General features: G+C 40.3%; 2 protein-coding genes across 2 annotated transcripts in view; both read left to right on the plus strand.

Moving 5' to 3' along the window:
• The window catches only part of LOC126546105 (uncharacterized), a 153,408-nt gene extending 148,433 nt beyond the window's left edge, over positions 1–4,975 (plus strand). The window contains exon 17 of the mRNA XM_055061665.2: positions 4,556–4,975. Coding sequence (XP_054917640.1) covers positions 4,556–4,660 — 105 coding nt within the window. The 3' untranslated portion in view covers positions 4,661–4,975. The remainder of the gene's footprint in view (positions 1–4,555) is intronic.
• An 8,875-nt stretch (positions 4,976–13,850) lies between these two features.
• RanBPM (Ran-binding protein M) overlaps positions 13,851–22,847 on the plus strand; it is a 59,471-nt gene continuing 50,474 nt past the window's right edge. The window contains exons 1-3 of the mRNA XM_050194193.3: positions 13,851–14,084; positions 15,464–15,628; positions 19,357–19,547. Of these exons, the coding sequence (XP_050050150.1) occupies positions 13,892–14,084; positions 15,464–15,628; positions 19,357–19,547 (549 nt within the window). The 5' untranslated portion in view covers positions 13,851–13,891. The remainder of the gene's footprint in view (positions 14,085–15,463; positions 15,629–19,356; positions 19,548–22,847) is intronic.

Below are 22,847 nucleotides of genomic sequence, written 5' to 3' on the forward strand. Positions count from 1 at the left end.
TCTGCGCATTTGTGCTCTTTTCATATGTATTACAACATAAAGGAAGTTCAGTGCTGCCATTGCGGCAATGATGGGAATGGCAGAACCTGCATGCCCATGTATGATTGCGTTTGCACACATGGGAGTTTCTGAGCCCCCAGCATTCTGTGGCCTCACTGTGAGGTCAAAGCTGCTGTCGACTCATGAGGCAAAAGGGCATTTGCGCTGCTGATAGGCCACTACTAGCAAAATTTGGCTTCCACTTTTTTCCACTATTAATTTCCACCAGGAGAGGTGGAAAGACATTGAACAGGAAATCGTAAACATGTGTATATACTTTTATCTTAAGCAATAATTCAGTACTACTGAAAGCACAAGCCATATGAGCATCACCTTGATGGCTGGGGCTGTACTTGTCTGCTTCTGTCTCATGCCTGCCTGCTATTTCTATTGTATAAACATGTACATCAGTACAGATAGAAAAATTCTCATAAAGTTGTTCAGCAAAACATTTTCCACCTAACCACTGCAGGATTGGGCATTCTGGGAAGTAAGCCTTCTATTGCACCAATGAAAAGCATAGGAAAAAATTAAGGCGATCTGACTCATATGTTGGAATCTATCTGAGGTGACGTTTTCGTGAAGCAGTTAATTAAATGCTATACAGCTAAGTCTTATGCATACAGTTCTTTATTTTAATCCTATGCAATGTGTCATTTCATGTAATTTTGATACACTACACTGTAAGTAACAAAGTAGCAGCCACCATTTTTCTTTACATGGCATGCTGGCAAGGAAGCCACTTAAGAAATAATGCAAGACATACTGTGGCCGGTTTTATCACATGTCACTTGTATTAAAAAACAGGTTTTAGGGGGCATAATAATACAAATAAGGGCCAGCATCACTGAAATTCACGATTTCCCTTCATGTGAATGCTATATGGCTGGTTTGCTGGAGCTCGCATCTGGCATGCATATAAACGTTTATAAATATAATATTTATGTATCCAGGTCACAACTTTAATGTAATGCCATGTTTGTTTATGCAGTACACCGTTTACACGCTATGCTAAAATGCAAACACCAGTTTATGCAGATGCACAGTTCAAATCATTAATGCAGCAATGTCATGAAAACAAGGTTTGATGTTTGTTGAGTGAAAAATGGTTGAGAGAGGTGTACACATATATAAATTCATTTAAGCTTTCTATACCCCTTGTGTCACAGTAGAACCTACCCATTCAGGGGGATTGGCTAAGAATGGGAACTTGTTCAGTGGCCCAAAAATAGGGTAGATCAAATACTATTAAAAACTTCAAAAATTCGAAGAAGCTGTTGAATATGATTCACTTTGTGCATTAGAGATACATATGAGTCTACATTATATGTGCAGGTTTTATTCGTGGTTTATTGTTTAATTACACAGAACAGAGGTGCACTCACTGGCACTACTTTGTTGGTCAAAATTTCATGCTACATAAGCCAGAGATCTGATGCCATATATGCACAGATGGGGTTGGCCAAATATAAGAAAATCAAGGAAGCTGTTCAATATCATGCACTGTTTATTTCATTAAGAGGTCTGTGCGCTTTAGAGGTGGTCTTTTTTTTTTTTTAAACCCTTTAGTTACCGTGAGAAATGTGCTAATTTTTGGTGATTTTCCATTTCAACATTTTATCTAAAGACATAGTAGTCTCAACGCCTACTGGACTACATAAAATTATAGCCCAATCACTGGTATTTTGAATGGATGTATAGCAGTAATAACACAATTTTTGAAGATTCTTATGTGAAACTTCAAAGGAGCACCTCAAGGAACACAAATGGGAGTAATAATTTGTCATTATAGTATAAGTACTAAGAGTGAAATAATTTTAAATATACAAAATATGCACCTGCTTCCTAGTTTCCAGCTTTTGTTAGTCAGATCATGCAAAAAAATTACTATGAAGATTTGTTGGCATCAGTACTAGCCATAGTGATGCCCTTGCTATACAGAAAGGCATTGCAAATGTGAAGATGGGTAAGTTCCTATTGCACTGGGAACATTTACTCATTGCAGCAGGTACCTGGTTTCTGTTTAACTGCATTTTTTAGGCTCGTGAAGCAATAGTTGTCAGGTCAGGGAGCATGCAGAAGCCCCCAGATATTTGATTATTACATTTGATCAGCTTTTCTGTGCAAGTAAGGTGGTCTGGTCTGCGTTTGATTGATGCTAAAGCCTCGACAGGCTTTCTTCAGTCTTTGTATAACTCTGTTCATTAACGTGAAGTGTTGCACAATATTGTACAGTAATGAATAAGGGCACTTGAACAGCCATTGTTCTAAATGCGGGAAATTGGAGAGCTAGTCAAACATTAGTCGAAGAACAGTCTGAAATCTACAGCATGGTCTTTTATAAGTGAAAACCCCCACACAACAGGAAGAACTGCACTTAATAATTTGTACATACGCTGTCAAAGTGCTGATGGATAAAAGCAACTCATGGTGAAGAAAATAATGTTGCACTTGATATTAGTTGAGCGCAATCAAAATAACACGCACTCGTGAGCATCTACCATTGTTTGAGACATCGTTAAAACAGCCTATACGTCAGATTGGAAAATTGACAACCCGAGAGAAGATTCTGTGTCTTCACAGCTGCTGTCATTTAAAAATTATGTTGCGAAAATTTTGCATGTTATTATTGAAGAAGTGCTAGGAGCACTGAAAGCTAGTTTCAATGATACCTCCATTCGAAGTTTTGTTTTTCCAGACTCCCCAATCTGCCAGAAATGGTCAAATCTGACAAATAGTTAAAATTCAGTTGTCATTTTTTTATGGTGAAATAATATTTCTAGTAGAATAATTACAACAGAAATGTTTCACAATGTGTAGAAAAACTGTCAGTCACGATGATAGATTTTTATAGGCGTGGTGACGAAAGAGTTAAGCAATTATTTGTGATGTGTGAATTTGAATGTGACATTTTAATGTGGAGCAGGTAGCTCTCCTTTTAACGCTTAGCGGCATTGAGCACTTTTGTGCTCCAAATTAATGTATGTTTAGCAACTACAGCATTTTCAAATAATTTTTTCCTCCTTCCACCACTGTCACTTAAACCAAGCACGCCTAAGTGCCTTTTTGATTCTACCGAGAGGTAGTGTTGGTGATTTCTGGATGGGTTGCCTTGAATTTCCTAGCTTAATTCGTATTCTTTCCAAAACACTTTCACTGATGTTTGCTCGTTACAGTGTTTGTCCAAGTTCAATCACTAGAAATGTGTTTTCCGTATTCATATTAAGTGTTTGTACAGGCAGCTGTACAGTTTTTATGTTTGTGATTTATTGTTTGATTATACAGAACAGAGGTGCATTCACTGTTCATGGCAGTCAACATGCAGTGCTGATTTGCTGGAGCTTGCATCAGGCATGCATATAAATGTTTATATATATCACCACACGCGTGATGCAAAAGTTGTGGGTTTGATTCCTGTATAAAGCCAGCAGGTCATGAAGCCAAGGAGAGCATTGGGGTTATTAGTTGTGGTTGAAATGAAAATATAGAAAATAATGAAGTGGAACTGAAAGTGGAACTGAAAGTGGACAAAAAAAGACAACTTGTTGGTGGTAGGGACCTAATCCACAACACACACATATATATGCACAAACGTGCACACACACACACACACACACTCTAACAGCCACTCATTTAATTTTGAGCATCTGAAGTCCTTTAGTTAGCACTGAAATCTTAAATTTCATAGATGGAGTTGTTACATTCTGCCCTTATTGGAAAGCTCGCCTTTTCATCCATGCAGTTCTGTAGTTCTGGGCAGCTTGGCCCTGCTGCCCATGTAGTTCTGGGCAGCAGGGCCAAGACTGCGAGGACTGCAAATGCAGAGCTTGTGCGGGCACAAACTGCAGGATGACACCAAAGCGCAATAGGATACTTTTAGAGGCGTTTGTCTCGCTGATTGGACAAGGCACCCATAACTTCCACAGTGCTGCATGCAATTGCTGAGACAGAGTATTGTTGATACTATGTTGTAATGTGTAAAAACATGTAAAAACAGTTATAACAAGAAGACACAAGCAGCAAGTGACGGCTGAAAAGTTTACTGAAAGGTTTGCTTGGAAGTGCAGTTGCACATACGTCCAGGGGCTAGCATAATACAATTCTTTCCATTAGATTCATCAGCCACTGCACTAGAAGGATGATCCCGGTGGTATAGCTAAAATACTGTTCAAGCAAACATTAATGTAAAAAGATTTAATGGATTTCAAGGATACTGGCCCAATTTTGTTATGCTCTCTAAGTCCATTTTTATTTTTATGCAAGTAACGTGGTAAAAGTGGCCAGTATGCCATTTGCATTCATTTTTAATGGTTGTCTTGCCAGGATGCCACATAAAGAGACACATTGGTGGCTACTACTTGGAGTGAAAGGCAGCTTGAGTGATAAGAGGGCAGCATGAGGGCTGATATTAATTTTGAGTCTAGGCAGCAAGTTCAGAGAAAGATTGCTGTTTAAACATGCATTTAAATCAAAAGATATGTTTCTGAATTCACTAATTACCATTGTTTCTGTGCAGCTTGAGAAGATGCGCCTGACTGTTCAGTATCTTCAAGATGCCTTGACGGATCTGAAAAAGAAGGCAAGTTCAACAACAGCGCTGCCAAGAGTATTTGACGTTTGATTGAAGACTTGCCTTGGTCACTTCCCCCTTTTTTTTGTGTGATTAAAGCTGCTATGCAGTATTTATTGCAAAAGTAAACCCCCCCTTTTTTTCCCCAAAGGTTGTGATTTCATATTCATGCCATTTCTTTTCCATCCGCAGCATTTGCTTGTTAATGGGAAATTGCAAAATTTGTGCTTTGTTTGCATCAATGATGTCGCTTGCCCTGTGATAAATGCCAAGATATTTTCAAAAAGCTCTCTTGAGTTTAGTGTGCAATGTCAAAAATTCAATGAAATGGTATTTTTAGGCTAATAAATGTTACTTTTACTATGCTGTCTGTGTTCATTGTGAAACATGTTTTCTGGACGTACACTGCCAGTGAACAGACAGAACTGCTGCAGTATAAGTTTTATGCAAAAAAAAAAAATTCAAGATTGGGTCCAGGTTACTATGAGTGCATGTTATATAAATGGTGATAGCATTGGTTTGAATGCATGTTTGTCCCCTTAGGTGCCAATTAATTCTGTCCATTGAAAATTTAATTTGAACACATCTAGTACCTTGCGAATCAAAACTGTACAGCTGCAGAACAAATGAAGAATTTTCAATTCTTCTGCGAGTTTTCTGAAGTTTACAAAATGTGGACTCCATGTGAGAACTCTCTATAGGAATCTCAGATATGAGAATCTCAACTATTTCATGCCTAGCATATGTGGAAAGTGCCTATCCAGACACCTAAAATATGTGCTTGATGTATATTTCGAAAGCAATGAAAGTGAACCCGCTACATGATGACAAACTGACTCGGTGAGGACAAACATCCAGTCGTCTACCTTCAAACTAGTTTTACCAGAACACTTCACATTTATTATTCAAACTTTCAGCACAGGTCCAGTCAGTAAGTGCTTCAAGATGTTTGTGACAATTTTAATTGGTGCTTTTGATTTTGATGCACTGCCTTCATGTGCACAATTGTGCACTTAGTGTGAAAGGAGTTATGGTGTCAGATGCTTGATTGGCACCAACTATTTTGTTGCAAGTATATGTACCCTTTTGTCGGAGGGGAAGGGGAAAGCTATCAGAAAGTGCCTTATGATTTTAGAATAGCACCACTGCATTTTTTTTTCTTTAAAGGGACTGAAACAATTTTTATGGACCTAGCTTTTTTATGGCGAAATGCAAAGCTCACCCTCAGTAGTGTTTACACCTGCAGCGGTTACGTCCAAAAGCGCATGGATATTTAGTAGGCAGAATTTTTCTATCTGAACAGCCTCTAAAAAAGTAAGAGTCCCTCCTCCAGCAACGCTGAGAAGTGAGAGCAATATCGCTAAACCGCCTCGCAAATTGTGATAACCGTTCATGGTTCTGCTTTCACAGGAGTGAGTGTAACTGTGGTTAACCACATACATTTTGGCCTTTTCAACCACTTTTGAAAATAAAAAGCTGGTGCAATAAGTTTGCGTTGCTTTACCGACATTTCTTATATTTGTGCCGCATTCTTCCCCAAGTACACACCTGCGTCATGGCTGGCTGGCCCCCGTTGTCATTGTTCTGTCGATAGACGAGCCAAGTCCGAAGGCGAAGGCAGCGCCACTTTTCTGCTCACTACAAACGAAGGTTTATCTGCACATTGTAAGTCAATAAAAACTCATAATAATAAAACGTATACTGCATTTCAATACTAATGAAAGGACTAGGAACTGCGTACACTAGTACAAGGTCACGTGATGTACCTCTTATGCAGCTTCATGTTTTTGCCGCATGGGGCATGAAAGCTCATTTTTCACGACTTTTAGTGATGAATTAAAAATATAAGTCCATGTTTAATGAGAGAAACGTGGCTCGTTTTGGCCGCCATGATGGGGAATCATTCCATCAGCTTCGATGGATCAACTTCAATTAATTTTCTCAGCAGTTGTCTGTCCCTTTAGCACATTGAAAGATTTCTAATACCTATAATGGGTTAATTCAGCTAAATGTGATTTATTAGATAGTGGAAATGGCTACCCAACTATTTTTCTGTTACAGTACGAGTGTCACCTGCCACTGGCTATTTAGCTAATGAAATACCATACTTGACTATGCTTGCTATTATGAGATGGTAGTTTAATGTTTGGTGTTGTTTGTGATGAGAAATGACACTCCGAGTTGGTCCAAGTATGCTTTAAGTAAGGCATAGCTGGATAACGCACAATCTTTTGCACAGTATGCAGCAATGGTTCAGCGTCCAGCAGTTTTCAGATAAAAGCTGAAGCACCATGAAAATTCGTCTGTACAGCTTCGTACAGCAAATTTTCTAACACAGCTTCATCAGCTGTGGCATCACAAACCAAGCGGGTGCTGCTCTATCAAAATGCCTTGCTATTATGTATAGAGCTCTACACAAGTTGGTTTAACACACATGCTTAACTTGTCTAGTTAAAGAGACATCACTAAATCTATAAAAATGAAGGCCAAACTTGCACTCTAATTTCATCACGCTAAGTCAATGTGACGTGAATTTAAAAGTATTTTATTGCTTGGGTCGTTATGGCACAGTGAAAGTTCTCGAAACTTGCCAAGTTCTGTCTTTAGCTTTTTTATAATGCAGTGTAGTCAATCTTTACAAATAAAAATTTAGATAGGCTCGAACAGACACTCAAAATCCATGACATTGTGGCAAATTGGTGCGAGAACTCGAGGTGGTGTCGCTGTCCACCTTTCACTTTTAACCCTTCCTTGCTTGTCAAGCCTTCTCAAATGGTAAAAGTGGCTTTTTTCATAATATAAAAGCACAATTTACTAATTTAGCGCTAATTATTTTTCTTTTAGTGTCTTTTTAAGCTGCCCTAACACAACTGACTTGAGTTTCAATGGGAATTTGTTTTGGGGCATTGGAATGGAGTTCCAAGAAGGGTTGACCATTGAGATGCCAAGGGGTCCAAAGTTGTTCATCAACAGGCACAAGATGCACTACAGTGAAGCAGCCCCAAACAGTCAGAGATGGAAGGTATGGCTCTCTGTGGCTGTTTCCTTAGTTGGCCGAAGTTTAATGTTCAAAGGCAGAGGTTAGCTTGAGGTATCACTCTCTAGCCGGCTACTCTGGGCTAGGGGAAGAGGAAAAAGAGCAGGGACAATGACAGAGGTAGGAGGCAAAGCAGCAGACTGGCTAGATTTTAAAAGCCCAGTAAGGCCTTGCTGGCCTGGAAGCTAGACTTGCAGTCACGCCAAGGGCCCATAATCTCCTGACAACAGTTGGTTGTTGGGACGGACAAGAGCATCATTCAACCTCTGCTGATTTTCCTCCATGTACATGGAGGTCCATGTAAGTCCATGTAAGTCTATGTAAGTCGCATAGCATGCTTTATAAATTCAAGCACTTGGCACAGGTTACAGTCTGGAGACTCGAGTATCACATAAGTGCTTGTAACGAGGGGTAAGCACCACTCCTAGCCTAAGCCTGTAGAGAAGACTGGCAAATGTCATGGCACATTGGCACACACTACTGTCAACGAAGCTGTTGGCTACATTGTGCACAAGGGTAATTTTGCACTTAACCCATTCACATGGAGACAAAGGCAGCAAAGAGTGACTTTCACCACACACACAGCAGCTGTGTTCTATTTCACACATCTTGTGCACATTGAAAGGGTACTCAAACCCATGCCACTCCCTCGCTTTCACACCTGCTCAACTTTCACATCGGCCCTGGTTCCACAAAACTGCCAGTACCATGTTCCCTGTGCCAATCATGCCTTGCAGGTGGACATGCCCAACTATACATCACCAAGGCACTTGCACGTGCAAGAGTTGTGCCATTATACCTTTTGGATACCGAATTTTCCAACATAAATGACTGTGAGTAGGCAGATGTAACTTGGTTAGCTGTGCATGCAAATGTAATTGCGAAACGAAACTCTAGCTGCTGATAGCGTGAGTGAGTTGTTGCCTATTGAACATGTGGCTCCTACCCATTATGGGCGACTGCCCATGAAATGGGTGGATTATTCCAAGATATATTGAAAAATAATCTTTCTGAACTGCTATGGATGAAGTGCTGTAGAAGGCGAAATTATCTGTTAAAATTAAAGCAAAAACAGCACAAAGAATCAATTATCATTAATTGAAAAGTACACAACAAAAATACGATTTTAACAGGGCATTTGGTTAAGACTCCATAAAAAATATTCCTGGACAGCCGAGCATGCATCCTTGTGACAATACCAGAGTGGAAACTCTGAATCAAAGTATAACAGGTTCTGTTAAGTCCAGGCTAAGTCTTTGAAGAGTAGCTCCAATATTATTTTCCTTGCTACAGTAAAGTGGTGACAAGATAGAAGGGATTGATAAATTGTTTCTTCCTCATTACAAAAAAGAGCAGAGTGGGGAAAGCATCAAACCTGACCTGTGCAAGTTGAAGTTCAGGGAGGTAATGTGGCAATATAATTTTTTGAGGGAGACCTCAAACATTCTTGCATTGCAGAATTCACTATGCCAGGGAAATGCCAGATGCTTATATTCTGAAGAAGCAGTCAGTACTGGGTCTGATAATGCTTTCATGATTGAACGCATCCGCTAGCTGCCATGATGTATGCTGTCAGTGGTAGAACAGGCAGGACTGGGTCACAAAGTGACGTCTTTGCTAGTGAATCGGCAGTTTCATTCAAAAACAAACCTTGATGACTGGGTACGCAAATCAAACTAACATATTGCAGATGAGCAGGAACTATCAAGTGGAAGAAAGAGGAAGAGCAAGTAGGGATAGACGGAAAGACAGGGAGGTTAGCCAGTTCTCAGACCAGCTGGCTACCCTGTATAAAGTGTAAGAGCTTTAGCTTGGGCAAATCATTAGATGTGGAAAGAGAAGAGCACACAGATAGCGAGTCAAAGAATAGCAGCTACAGTAGTTGAATGGTCTGATTTATGTAGAGCTAGAATTGCTGCCATAAACTCGGCCAGAAAAGTAGGCACAAACTCGAGCCACCTTAATGAAAAAGACAAGTCGAGTGCAGGACAAAATATTCCAGTACCGGACATTTCCTCACACTGTGATGCACCTGTCGCAATGATGTTTGTTGCTTTGTAATAATTTGTTTAAGGTGCTGTAAGGCAGTAGTACTGCGTGGTTTAGAAAAATGTTATCAAACAAATTTTCAGGGAATGAGAATACGTATTAATGGGAAGCACATTGTGAATTTGTACATATAGGGGCTCAAGTAATGTTTGCACAAACATACTTGGGGGTGTATGAAACCTGGGCCAATGAACGGATAAAATTCTGGAATTGGAGATAAAAATTATTGAGAACAGCTTAATGGCAACTCACATAGCCTCAAGAAAATCTGGGTGGTCAGAAGGGGAAATCGCCATAATTAGGGTGGGATTTGTGCTTCCAGGTATATGGCATTGGAAACATATTTTGGAAGTCTGAAGCACAAACATAGTGCCTATTCTAACAGAACTAGCAACCGAAGTTTGTATGCTGGCACGCCGGAGAATAGAATGCAGCCAAATTCTAATACCAGACAAATGTACATTTTATATATCGCGGAAAGTGCTTTTCTTATCCTCGGTTGCTCAACTTGCACACCATGCCCATGCACATACTCCTCCCATGCCGCAACATGTTCCATATACAGACGCCAATTTAGAGATCTGTTATAAGTCCAAGGTACTTAAGTGACTGTACCTGTAGATATCTTGCAGCTTATAGTTAAGCGATATGCGCACTGGGTCTATAAGTCGGGAAAATAAGAATGGCAGACTTATTGGCATTCAGTTCAAATGTAAGCTATCCAGCCAGTATTCCAGCCCATTAAGAGGCAATGTTTTTAGCGTAAACGTTAAGTACTCACACCTTGTTGAACTGGGATTGAGCTCTGTACGATATTAAATAATAATGATGAAAGTACCAATCCCTGAGATGCACCTCTTGTTTGCTTGTGTGTGCGAGTAGCCACTTAGGTGCCTACATACTGTACCTTAGTGGCACGAAGACAGAACACTGGAATAGCAGTGCAAAATAAATAAGACATGAACACAGTTTGTTTATATGCTAGTGAAGAAATTGGAAAACAAATTGAGGGGATGGGGGTGCACCGAAATTCTTCATGGGAAACTGACTATGAGCAGAACTACCAGTAACAGCAAAACTTGTTTGTACTTACTGACCACTGTTTTTGATGTAGCTGTACCTTTATTTTGTGGTGCAAAAGGCAAGTTGAAGAAAGAAGAGACTGAGTTTCCATCTCTTCTTTCTTCCGCTTACCTTTTGCGATACAAACACTGACAGCAAAGGTTTTGCTAAGAAAAAACCCCTCCACGCTCCAAACGTGTATGGAGGGACTTTTACCCAGCGCCAGCCTGAGCTCACCACCCACCTTGAAGACTTGGCAGGAGCAACAAAATGCTGTCAGGTCTCAAAGGATAGCCTGGACATAGTTTGAAAAATACTGTGGCTAGAATGCACTAGATAGGGGGGAGTGGGTCCTGCCAGCAGGTCCAGTGCGGGCTCCCCCATAGAATGAAGAATGCTAGCCTTAGAATAAACCACTACTGCAGCTGCATGGAGCTTTGACAGACGTTTCACTCTGGTGCATCTAGTTTTGATACTCGGTGGCGGAAACAGTCATTTTATTACCTACATACCTGTAGTCAATAAAATGGAGAAAGGGCGACGGAAACGATGCAAACGACGCAACAACGACGGTGCGTCGATCAGACGACAGCTACTGGGCCCATGAGCAAGCCTCAGCCAATGGACGCTCATAGAGACGTTGGTTCTTTATTCTATGGGGACACGGTTACTAGACTAGTCTAGTAGCGTTGGCCGAAACAACTTCATTAGCTTCATCATTGGCTTCATGATAAGGCAACGGCAGCGCCTCCGCAATTTCAGCGTTTCCTGCATCAGCTTCGGCCAGAGAAAAATACTTTGCCCTCGGTGCTTGCCAAGGCTCCTTTCTATAAGTACACTCTACTCTACTTTATAGTACACTCTACTGTGGTTATGGGTGCTATAGGGTACTGCAAAGAACCCACAGAACACCATAAACTGTTGCTGTCATGGTTGATGTACTCGAATACTACCATACTATGGTTACCATGGTAGCTACCAACGTTATTAGATTATGGTTACTACTTACGGCAGCTATTACTAATAGATGTCATAAGTAGTAACCTGTACACTCTTAAGAAAAATTACACCCTTTTGCCACACAACAATACACTCTAAAAAACGTTTACACCCTTTGGGATGTATATCTGCCACACAGCGATAATCGTCATCTGCCTTGCTTGCGTTTCCTTTCTTGAAAACGCCGCGCCCGCTAAATTCCTATCGGGAATTATTGTCATGCTGATAATGCGCATGCCGTTTCTTACTGGGAAGCACCGGGCTCGCAGCGTTAAAGAAAGGAAATACGGACAAAACAGCTGACGTTTATTGTTTTTTGGCAAGATACAACCCAAAGGGTGTAATTTAAATTTGTTTTATACACTACACTCTTAAAACGGTTGCACCCTTTTGGGGTGTATATTTGTCGCACAACAATAATCGTCATCTGGCTGGCTTGCGTTTCCTTTCCTGAAACCTCGGCACTCGATACTTTCCTGTCGAGAATGCTGCGTCACACTGATAACGCGCATGCCGTTCGTGACTGGGAAGTACCGGGCTCGCAGCGTTAAAATAAGGAAACGCGGGCAAGACAGATGACGATTATTGTTGTGGGACAAGTTAAACCCCGAAGGGTGTAAATTTTTCTAAGAGTGTAAGAAAAGTTTACACCCTTTGAGTCTTATCTTGCCACACAACAATAAAGGTCATCTGTCTTGTCCACATTTCCTTGCTTTAACGCTGCTAGCAGCTACTCTTAAGCAAAATTACGCCCTTTTGCCACACAACGATCGTCATCTGTTTTGTTCGCATTTCCTTTCTTTAACGCTGCGAGCCCGGTACTTCCCAGTAACGAATGGCATGGGCGTTATCAGCATGACGTAGCATTCCCGACAGGAAAGTAGCGGGCGCGGCGTTTTCCAGAAAGGAAACGCAAGCAAGGCAGATGACGATTATTGTTGTGTGGCAGAGATATACCCCAAAGGGTGTAACTTTGCCTAAGAGTGTAGGGTACTTTCCAGTCACGAACGGCATGCGCGTTATCAGTGTGACGCAGCATTCTCGACAGGAAAGTCGCGAGCGCCGAGTTTTCAAGAAAGGAAACGCAAGCTGGGCAGATGACGATTATTGCTGTGGGACAAATATACACCCCAAAGGGTGCATGCAACCGTTTGAAGAGTGCACACAACGATAATCGTCATCTGGCTTGCTTGCGTTTCCTTTCTTGAAAACGCCGCGCCCGCTACTTTCCTGTCGGGAATGCTATGTCATGCTGATAACGCGCATGCCGTTCATTACTGGGAAGTACCGGGCTCGCCGCGTTAAAGGGACACTAAAGCGAAGCAATAAATCAGTTTAGACTAATGAAGCATTGTTTGAGAACCCTGCAGGCAGTCATTAAAAAAAATAGTTTATTAGAGGTCCAAGTATCAGTATTTGAATTTCGCGCCGAAACCCCAGCGCCGGTACGTCACCGTGATGTCAGGGATTCCAAAGTATGTTTTCTCATTTGGGCCGCGTTGGCTGAATAAAAGTTCCCGAAACTTGCCATGTTTAATATTCGGTTCCTTTAGAACACAATGTAGTCAATCTGTACCGCTATATATAATTAGTAGGCCCTAGAAGATGCCATCAAAATCCAAGACGTTACAGGCACCCGTATTTCGTTCTTCCGCTTTTTCTGGCGCAGAGTGAGAAACTCAATGTTTTCTGGCTTACCAAAAGTCTTATCGTTGTAAGAGTGGTGTTTTGGTGTTGTAGAACGGTAATTTACTGATGCAGAAGAAATCATTTTTCACTTTAGGGTCCCTTTAAAGAAAGGCAATGCGGACAAGACAGACGACGGTTATCGTTGTGTGGCAAAAGGGTGTAATTTTGCTTAAGAGTGTGTAGTTCGTTTCCAAGGAAACTGAAACTAAACTAAAACTTCATGATCACCATCAGACTAATCAGCATACTACCACAGAACACCTACAACCAATACTACACTGTTGGTTCCTTATTCCCTTGCTACTATCACCATCAGGGTTTTTCCTTCTCACTTTCCATTTGATTTTTTTTTCTCGCTTATTTCCTTTGTCGCTAGGGGGTTTGGAGTCGAGCAAATACGATGTGACGTATTTTACGTAAATGCATCCGGGTAACTCGGTACTACAATGGCGACAATGAATCAGGCTTTTAGTAATACTGAATCTACAACATCGTATTCGCAGCAACCAACTGATCGTTTAAAGTTGTTGTACCCCACAGTGAATGAAGAAGAAACTCCTCTTCCACGTTCTTGGAGCCCAAAGGACAAATTCACCTACATAGGCTTGTCACAAAACAATCTTCGAGTACACTATAAAGGTTAGTGGAACTGCAAGCGCCTCTGAAGTAATTTGCTCATGATGCTTTCACATATTTTACTATCATTTCGCAAGCGTCTAAATTCTGATCAGAGTGTTGTTACTGTAGTAATACTCTAGCGTTGTGCATTGCGTTTGCGATGCCTAGCTGTGGCGTCGTGACGCATATGAAGTTTCAGCTGTTCGCAGCCGAGCAAGCTGCTGACAGCTAGCGTTCAAGCAGTTTCGGACGCTAACTTTCGTTTTACTTTCACTTAATTGTGTGACATCTAGATGGTTGCGATAGTTACCGTCGTTAGCTTTCTTTTGTACAAGAATTCAATATTGCGCTCATTGAGAACTAAAATTAAACACATTTATTGTTGCGCTTACTGCTGCATTTATTTCTTAATTGTATTATTTACGGTGGTAATGCATCCCCGAATTGCTTCTCTTAGGCGTGCTTCCCACTCCCTGCGTCATATGGCGGTCATTGTCAATCATTGATAATCAAAATCTTGCGTACAGCTCGAGGTCGATAATTTACATTTGTTTGTTTACTATGTGAGCTGCACCAGCGCCTGCTGTACTTGCTGCACTAGGCCTACTGGCAATTTTACCCAATTCTGGAGTACTGAAGTTGCACTGTGTTCACATTGCTGTCTAAAATATTCGCTGCAGTCGAGCTTGGGCGCACTGCACATACTTGTGTTGCTGATAGAATTAATGACTATTGGGCAAATATTTGGTCAGCGCGCGTTGCTTTCTGGTTATAGAACTGGTGAACTTGTGTTGCTGTCTTTCATTTGTCGGGAACTTGGCGAGATGGCAAGATCTCAGTCCTCGTGATTTGAGTGTTGCTGGTGCACTGATCGATATAAGAAATAAATGGTTCGCACCAAAATCGCTATAAAAGTAAAAGGATCATCGTTGCGTTACATATACATAGAGTATACTACATTGGCGGAACCCCACCTTTAATTATACTGCAATTACAGTTAATGCGATTAAAGTTCACTCATATATATATGGGGGTTTCCATAAACCATTGAATACGTATGGATCACATTTTCAAGTGTACTAGTAAATGAATGTGCTGTGCGTGTCTCCTACGACAAGTGCACATAGCACATCCATGACGTGCTATTGGGTATCCACTCATCATTTTCACTGGGGTGTGTTAATTATTTATTGTTCATAGCTTTGCTATTTGAACTGATTACACAGCTGTTTTTATTAGTTAGTTTTTTTACAGGTTTGCTTTGTAGAATACATTTTTTACCTATCTCTTAATCACCTGAGAAAATGCCTCTGGCCCAGATTGCCATTTTAGTCACTTTAGCATGCACACACATACACAAAAGACCACGTAACCAATATTTGTTATGTGCTTTCCTGCAGGTGTTGGCAAGAACCACAAAGACGCCGCTAGTGTTCGTGCCACACATCCAATTCCTGCAGCATGTGGCCTATATTACTTTGAAGTGAAGATCGTCAGTAAAGGCAGAGATGGCTACATGGGTGTGGGCCTGTCTGCTCAGGGTGTCAACATGAACAGACTTCCTGGTCAGTTTCTGGACTTGCTTTGGTGATGTAGTATCTGTGTTCGGTATATTTTTATCATCATGTATGTCCATTGAGATGAAGCAGAATGCTCTCTCTTGTAAAGTTCAACCAAGTAGCAAAAGTAAGTCTGCCGGTATAAGCATTGTTGCCCCCGTGGACATCAAAGACAGTATGTGTGTTTATGCATTCACCTGCAATTACATAGTGCTGTTAAGACAGAGTTGTAACAGACCTGGGCCGGTATTTTGTAGCGATGCCTTTTTCGATTCTATGCTTTGTCAGGCTTTTCGCGCTTGGCCAGTGGTCAGAGCGACGGTCTGCCCACATTATCAATGGGATCAGGCGGCCGTGTGTGGTGGATGATAAGAATAGCATAGAATAAGGCATGAGGCATCGCTACAAAATAGTGGCCCTGCTTCAGCTGTAGGCAACAGCATGTTTGAACTACATCAGTCAAACTGCCACATCTGCTGCATGCAGGTTAGTGCAGAATCTAGCGCTGAATCGTACGCCAGCATACAAGAGCCCTGTTTATCCGATGGAGCTTTGTCTGAAGCACATGACTTGCTTTCATGGCCTTTTTTTCTTCTCGTGCTTCCTAAATATATTGTACTCTTGAAAAGAACAATATATTTTCATGGCACATTTTTGAATATGGTGTCGCACATTTACACCTTTGAAGTTTTAAGTTACTTCACTCTGATTTTCTTAATGCAGGATACTTCTGGGAAAAAAAAAAAAGGCAAAATGCATGCAACATTCAATGCCTCCATTTATTTGTTGTGTGACTTGTTTCCATCTGTATAAAATTGCCTTTTGTTCTCATACTAAGGTTGCTTGAATGAACATTTTCTTTTTCATAATAAATTGGCACAATGTTTTTCCTTTTGTGGAAGGGATCAATGATCAATGTTACCATGTATATGTGTGCTAAACCTAGCTTGAAGTGAGCTCTGGCTTAACAAGACCGTCTACTGTCCAGAATGCCTTGAAATTGTGTGCCCCCGTAAAGATTGCGTCACAAAATGATAGAAACCGGCATGGGTTTATTCCTTAAATACAAATTCGTATGTTTAATTTTGTGTAGAAAGCCTCCAAAGGTTTCCAACACACAACAGAGAACCTTTGTAACTAGATAAGTTGTCGTCACACATGCTCTCCGATAAATATGCTCGCCTTACTTATGCGCTGGACCTTTTGCACCTTTACTTTATCTCTGTGGGTGTAATTACAAAGAGTTTATTCTGTAAAGTGGCACTGCTTTTTGCTCCATGTATTATCACATAGCAGGGCTCAGAATTTTTGGATTAATCCAATAAAATTGGAAAAGCACTCAGTGGCAAAAAAAAAAAAAAAATGGATTTATCTAAAAAATTCAGAATTTGGGCCCTCAGTTCTGGTCATGTGACCATGCTCTGACTACGTTTGTAGAAAAAGTGTGAGAAGCTGAAAGCATTTATCATGACAACCAACTCGCACAACTGAGGTTCATCAAGCTGAGGTTCTTTAAGAGAAATTCAAATAAACTGCTCTCAACAGTTAAAATTAAAAGCGGAGTCTACTCTTGTATAATGTGTACTGTCTCTATGCCATGCACCTGCTGGCACTGCTAAGTTGATGAAATGGCACATCTGCAAGAACTTTTGTGCGGATGTCAACTATGTGCTTGACATTGTCGACAATAGGATGTGCTGTGAAGTCATTAACAGCTTCTGAAAAAACTACAACAGCAAGTCATTCTGGTAGTGCACTCAGATTCGTGAACCCAAATGTTAAGGTGGAACTGCCAACATTGTTCAAAATGTATGAGCAGTTGTTTTCTGTTTTACTACTGGAGCATTGCGGTGCACCTTGCTGGCAAGAGTTCTCAACATCAGCCGTGTGCCCTTGAATAAATTGTTGAGCCTCTAGTTTTCTGGAGAATGCATGCCTGAGACTGGCCAGTCCTTTCATACTGAGCTGGATGTACTGAGTCTTCATGTATGCCGTGCGAATGTTGAAAGGGCATTCTTGATGTTTAATTCTCAAATTGGAAAGAGTGCACCACTATGGTCGAGCCAGTATCAATAAATATGCCATATATATTACAGTAAATCGATAAAACCTTCTTCTATTATAAAGTTGTCTGTAAATAAAAAAGTTCCTGTGACTGGCTGTTTCTGTTCCTGTTCAAGGCTGTCTTAGTAGTGCGGGTGAAACTGAGATGAGTGCAGTGCTTTTAAAAAGCCCTAAAACCCCCACATTTTATTGCATCATAAAAGAAAGCTCTGCGAAACTCCGATTTTTTAGATTGAATTTCGTCTTGCATGGCCCCAAAATGAACTGAAAATGCAGAACTCTACTACACATAGTCTACTACGCAGCATTTGTGCTCATTTTAGTATACCTGGCGCTTAACTCATGTGTTTCATGTGTGCTTCTCTCCTGTCTCCCTACCGGCTTCCTCTTTCATGCCTCGATGTTGTTTCCATTCTATTTTGTGGATAGTCTCATCAGAGCGCCTGTCTAGGCAGTGCTGCCATCAGGCAAGCACCCTCACTGCCTCTCTTAAAACTGTGCAGTTAGCTGGAATGCATTTAAAAGAAAAAAAAAGTGTGATGTATTGAATTAGAAGTTTTAAAGAAAGCTTTTTTCAATTTGTAGACCTTTTTTTAATTTTTAATTGCGCATCTTTCTAGTTCAGTTTTTGCAGCACACAGTGGCAATTGCTCTCAGTGTTGCCGACACCTGTACACATTTATTTGAGGGATCTTGCAAAACTTATATATATATATATATATATATATATATATATATATATATATATATATATAACATTGTTTATTCTGCTCATGAGTCCTGAAGACCCCCTTTCATCAGCTGACCACATCTCTTTGGTTTCACAGGGAATACTGGTCATAAAAGCTGCACAATCTACCGTAATGGTACTGTGTTGTTCAAGGTGATTCATTCAGTTCACTGTTTAAGGGGAATATGGTAGCATGTGGCCAATGCTCTTTGCTACAGGAGAAACAAGTGCCATAGAAAATAAATTGCAGACGCAGAAGGGGTTACTTCAGGTGCTGTACATTGAGTGCCAGATGTCTTATTACTTAAGTGGTCACTTGTACTATGTTCCAGAAATTATTACTATGCTGTTGCATAAGAAGTTAATCACTCGTCATGCGGTATGCTGAAAAAAAGCATGCTTCACTGCAAAGACAGCACTTGACAGTAACAGACAGCGTGCCAACACCCATCTGCAACTGCACCCTAACTTTGATAGCACTTGCATCTGGCACTGAGTAGTATGCCAGCCAGACTTATTTCCATCCAGCCTGTTTTTATCTGTTTATTGCTTCACTGTTGTTTGTTTGAAAGGCCAAGTGCCAAAATTGATCGTACTTGTTTACAACAGACAGAAACACGGTATAATTTTTGTATTAAAGTGTCAAGTGCAGATAGGTATTTCTGAAATTTGTTATACGTCTTACTCACCATTATACATGGGACAGCACTGTTGCAAAAGAATTGCATTAAGTGCTAGAGCTAGTGTTAAGGCTGAAACATTGCTGATTAGTGTTGTGTTCACTTTTGCTGCAGCTTATGATTGGCTAACTTTAGCTGCAAATAAGTCAGTGCTTGCTAGTGTTGAATGCAAGACAGATTTACTGGCACTTATGTCACTTATGGCACTTTATCTATAGTGTAGGAAACTCACAGTATATTCGGACTTTTTTTTTTTTCAGGTTGGGACAAACATTCATATGGGTACCATGGTGATGATGGCCATAGTTTTTGCTCTAGTGGTACTGGCCAGCCTTATGGCCCAACGTTCACAACTGGCGATGTGATTGGTTGTGGTGTCAACCTTATTGACAACTTGTGCTTCTACACAAAGAATGGCCATAACCTTGGGGTTGCCTTTACAGACTTACCGGTGAGGGGATAGCTGTGTTTAGGCCTCTAGCATAAGATATGCATATGGTTAAGTTACAATTACTTTACAGAATATTTTACCTTTTAGGTATAGAATGTCTTGTTAACTGCATAATCTTGTTATAGATATCTGCATGTGTAATTGAATACCATGGTTTATGGTGACAAATTTCTTGTGGTTTGGCTTTTTGAGCAAAATGAATGAGTTGTAATGTTTGTAGGCAGTGAAATGCTGGAGTGGTTTTTCATGCATATTGATACCATGTGATAAAGGGAGAGTACCTTACTGTCATATGTTGGTAAAATTCAAATAAGTGGGAGTATTCAAATAGTGAAATTTTCTAATTGAATGAAATGCAATTATTCAAGAAAAATGACCTTTAAATATTGGAACATTTTTATATTTTTAAGCAAGGGAAATAAACATTCCATGAAGTCCATTTAGTAAAGAGAGTCGTATATTTATATCATTTGATATATGTAATGCCTTTTGAAATAAGACACCCGGTCAACAGAGGAGATTGTTAATGAGATTGAAAGGTGATGGTACCTGGAGCACAATGACAATGACAGTAATCATAAAAGAAAAGGAACAACACACCACAAGATGCACATAGAGTTTTGTGTTCATTGGATGAGCTGAGTGTAAAAAAAAAATTATGGGGTCTTATGTGCCATAACCACGATCTAATTATGAGGCATGCCATAGTGGGGAACTCCAGAAATTTGGACCTCCTGGGGTTCTTTAACGTGCACCTAAATCTAAGTACACGGGTGTTTTTGCATTTCGTCCTATCAAAATGCAGCCACCGTGGCCGGGATTTAATCACGCGACCTCGTGCTTAGCAGCCCAACACCTTAACCGCTAAGCAACCACGGCGGGTGAGCTAAGTGTAATGCTACAGAATGCTAATATGGTGAGAATGGATAAAATAAATTGTTTTGCCTAAGTCGTTACGCAAGAAATCTGTAAGCTCTCTGAAAGGCTAGGTATTCTTATTGAATGACAGGAAATTATTGAAAAGAAGTTATTACAGCCGAACCTCAAAATAACAAACACAGATGTATCAAAGTGAATATAAAATTTGGTTGGTCGCACTTTATTCGATAGAGTAAACTCCTCCTTTAAATGAAACCAAAAATGTGTTATTGGACACAATATCAGTTAGAGCGAAGCAAATTTGTTTACACATGGCTAAAAATAGCCATTCTAGCAGTAAAAACACCAAATAGGCACTGACCATGTTTTAGATGCCACACAGTGTGCCACTCATTTTTTTTTTTTTCGTGATCCATGCGTGTGATGCTGCAAACATGGCAGCTGTCAACAGTTGCAGCCCTGTCTTGTTGGCACCAAACCAACTTTGGTTGCCAATCCACGGCACTGGTTAGGCCTAGCAGCCTAGGTGGTATGGTTGTGATGAAAAATTAGTTGACGACTGATGGAGTGACTGGTAACAAGCCAGAAGCTTTCTACCAATATGTTTGTACCAGTAGGCATCACCAGAGATTGTGCTTAAGATTACCCACATGAGCTAGACTGATGACCACATATAGTGGTGGAGTTAAGTCTGCATGCTGGCCTTGCCATGTCTGAAAAATCAGTTGGCAACTGTACTTACCAAGCGCAACCTGTAATTCATGGCGGAAACTTTCTTTGCTCCATGTTGAAATGGCACATTATGTATGTGCATGCATGAACGGCCTGGCCTGCAGCTTGGCTTGGCTTGGTTGGATTGTAGCCAGTGTGGTGGTCTCGTGTGATCACAGTGATTGCATGGTTGTGTATTAGGGACACTGCAAAGCGCATGTAATTTATTGTTGTTCCCATGCCATGTATTGGCACAAGCTGCCAACGAGCCTTCAAAATCCACAGAGGACCGTTTGCTGTCCTGGCAGAGGCATCACGCTTGTGTTTTATTTTATTTTATTTTTATTAACATGCTCAGTGATCACATTTATCTCTCATTTTCATGATACTTGTAATGAATACCGGATATAATGATGGTACTTTTGTCTTGTATGCAACTTCAAAATTCATTGCAACGAGGTTCAACTTCATTATTTATTTATTTACAGACACTACCGGGCTTTATTAGAACCTAGACAGGGGTGGCTATACACAACTCAAACCATGGCAGTAAACACACAATTGTGTTATAGGATTGAAGTACAGCGTGATCATCCACTAGCGGAGAATATTAAGTGCTAGTACTAACAACAGTTGTGAATGAAGGAAGATAACTTTTCATAGTTTTGGTATAACATTTTCTGAAAGTCTGTTTGTCTCGGGCTGATTTTAAGGATAACTAATACCAAACGCAGTCTTTCGAGAGCCGTTGTTCTACATTTGTACTATGTTTCGGGTAACCCACAGTATTGTCTCATTTATGTATCAGCTTCTATCAGCTAATGCATGGTTGCCAAATAAAAGATTTACTTTCTGATAAAGTGAAGATAGAGCAATTTCTATGGCAACAGGAGTAAATAAAATGCAGTGCACATCATTGAACCTGTTTTTTTGTGATAAGTGTTTTAGTCTGTGGATATGCGTCTTTAAGTTTGAGTCTTATTAACATATTATGAGCTGTTAGCCTTGTGTCTTGTAGCCTAGTAGCCTAGTATTTTGTTAGCTTTGCTGACTATATTATCAGTATGCGTGGTCAAGGGTAAATGTGACATAATGTGGACCCTCCTGTAATTGTACTCCATTATTATATATAATCACTTCTTTCCTCTGTAAAGTGGATGCATAATTTAGTGGTCAGTATTCATGCATTATCTGCTTCATATGGTTGCTCAAAAAAAGGGGGCCATTTCACAACAGTTGTGGCTCTCCAGCAGCTAGACTAAAAACAGTTACTACTTGCATCTGCATTTCTCTCCGTAGACTTGAATAAGTGTTGTTATGCATATTAGAAAAGAAACAAATATTAAATAATTTTGAACAGTCAATTGTCAAATCAAATACAGATGGAATAGCAAAGACTATTGGATTTGTATTCAGAATTCCAAATATTTGCACACGCATACAAATAACATGTTTCCTTACTAAAGCTTTCTACACATGTTGGTGCTATAGCCAAGTTGTTATACAATGTGGGAACAATTTTTGTTAATGTCAAATCTACTTTAGTGATTCGCAGGATGCACAGAGATTTGTACAATTAACAGTTGCAGTCCACTTGGAATAGTACTTCACGTACAGCAATATTTTTGCTGACTATATTAAACAAAAGGTGCCAAATACCACCCAAGATGTAATACTATATTGTATAATTATCAGGTTTGCTTAGGTAGC

The sequence above is a fragment of the Dermacentor andersoni genome, chromosome 1, assembly GCF_023375885.2.
Source record: "Dermacentor andersoni chromosome 1, qqDerAnde1_hic_scaffold, whole genome shotgun sequence".
Lineage (NCBI taxonomy): Eukaryota > Metazoa > Arthropoda > Arachnida > Ixodida > Ixodidae > Dermacentor > Dermacentor andersoni.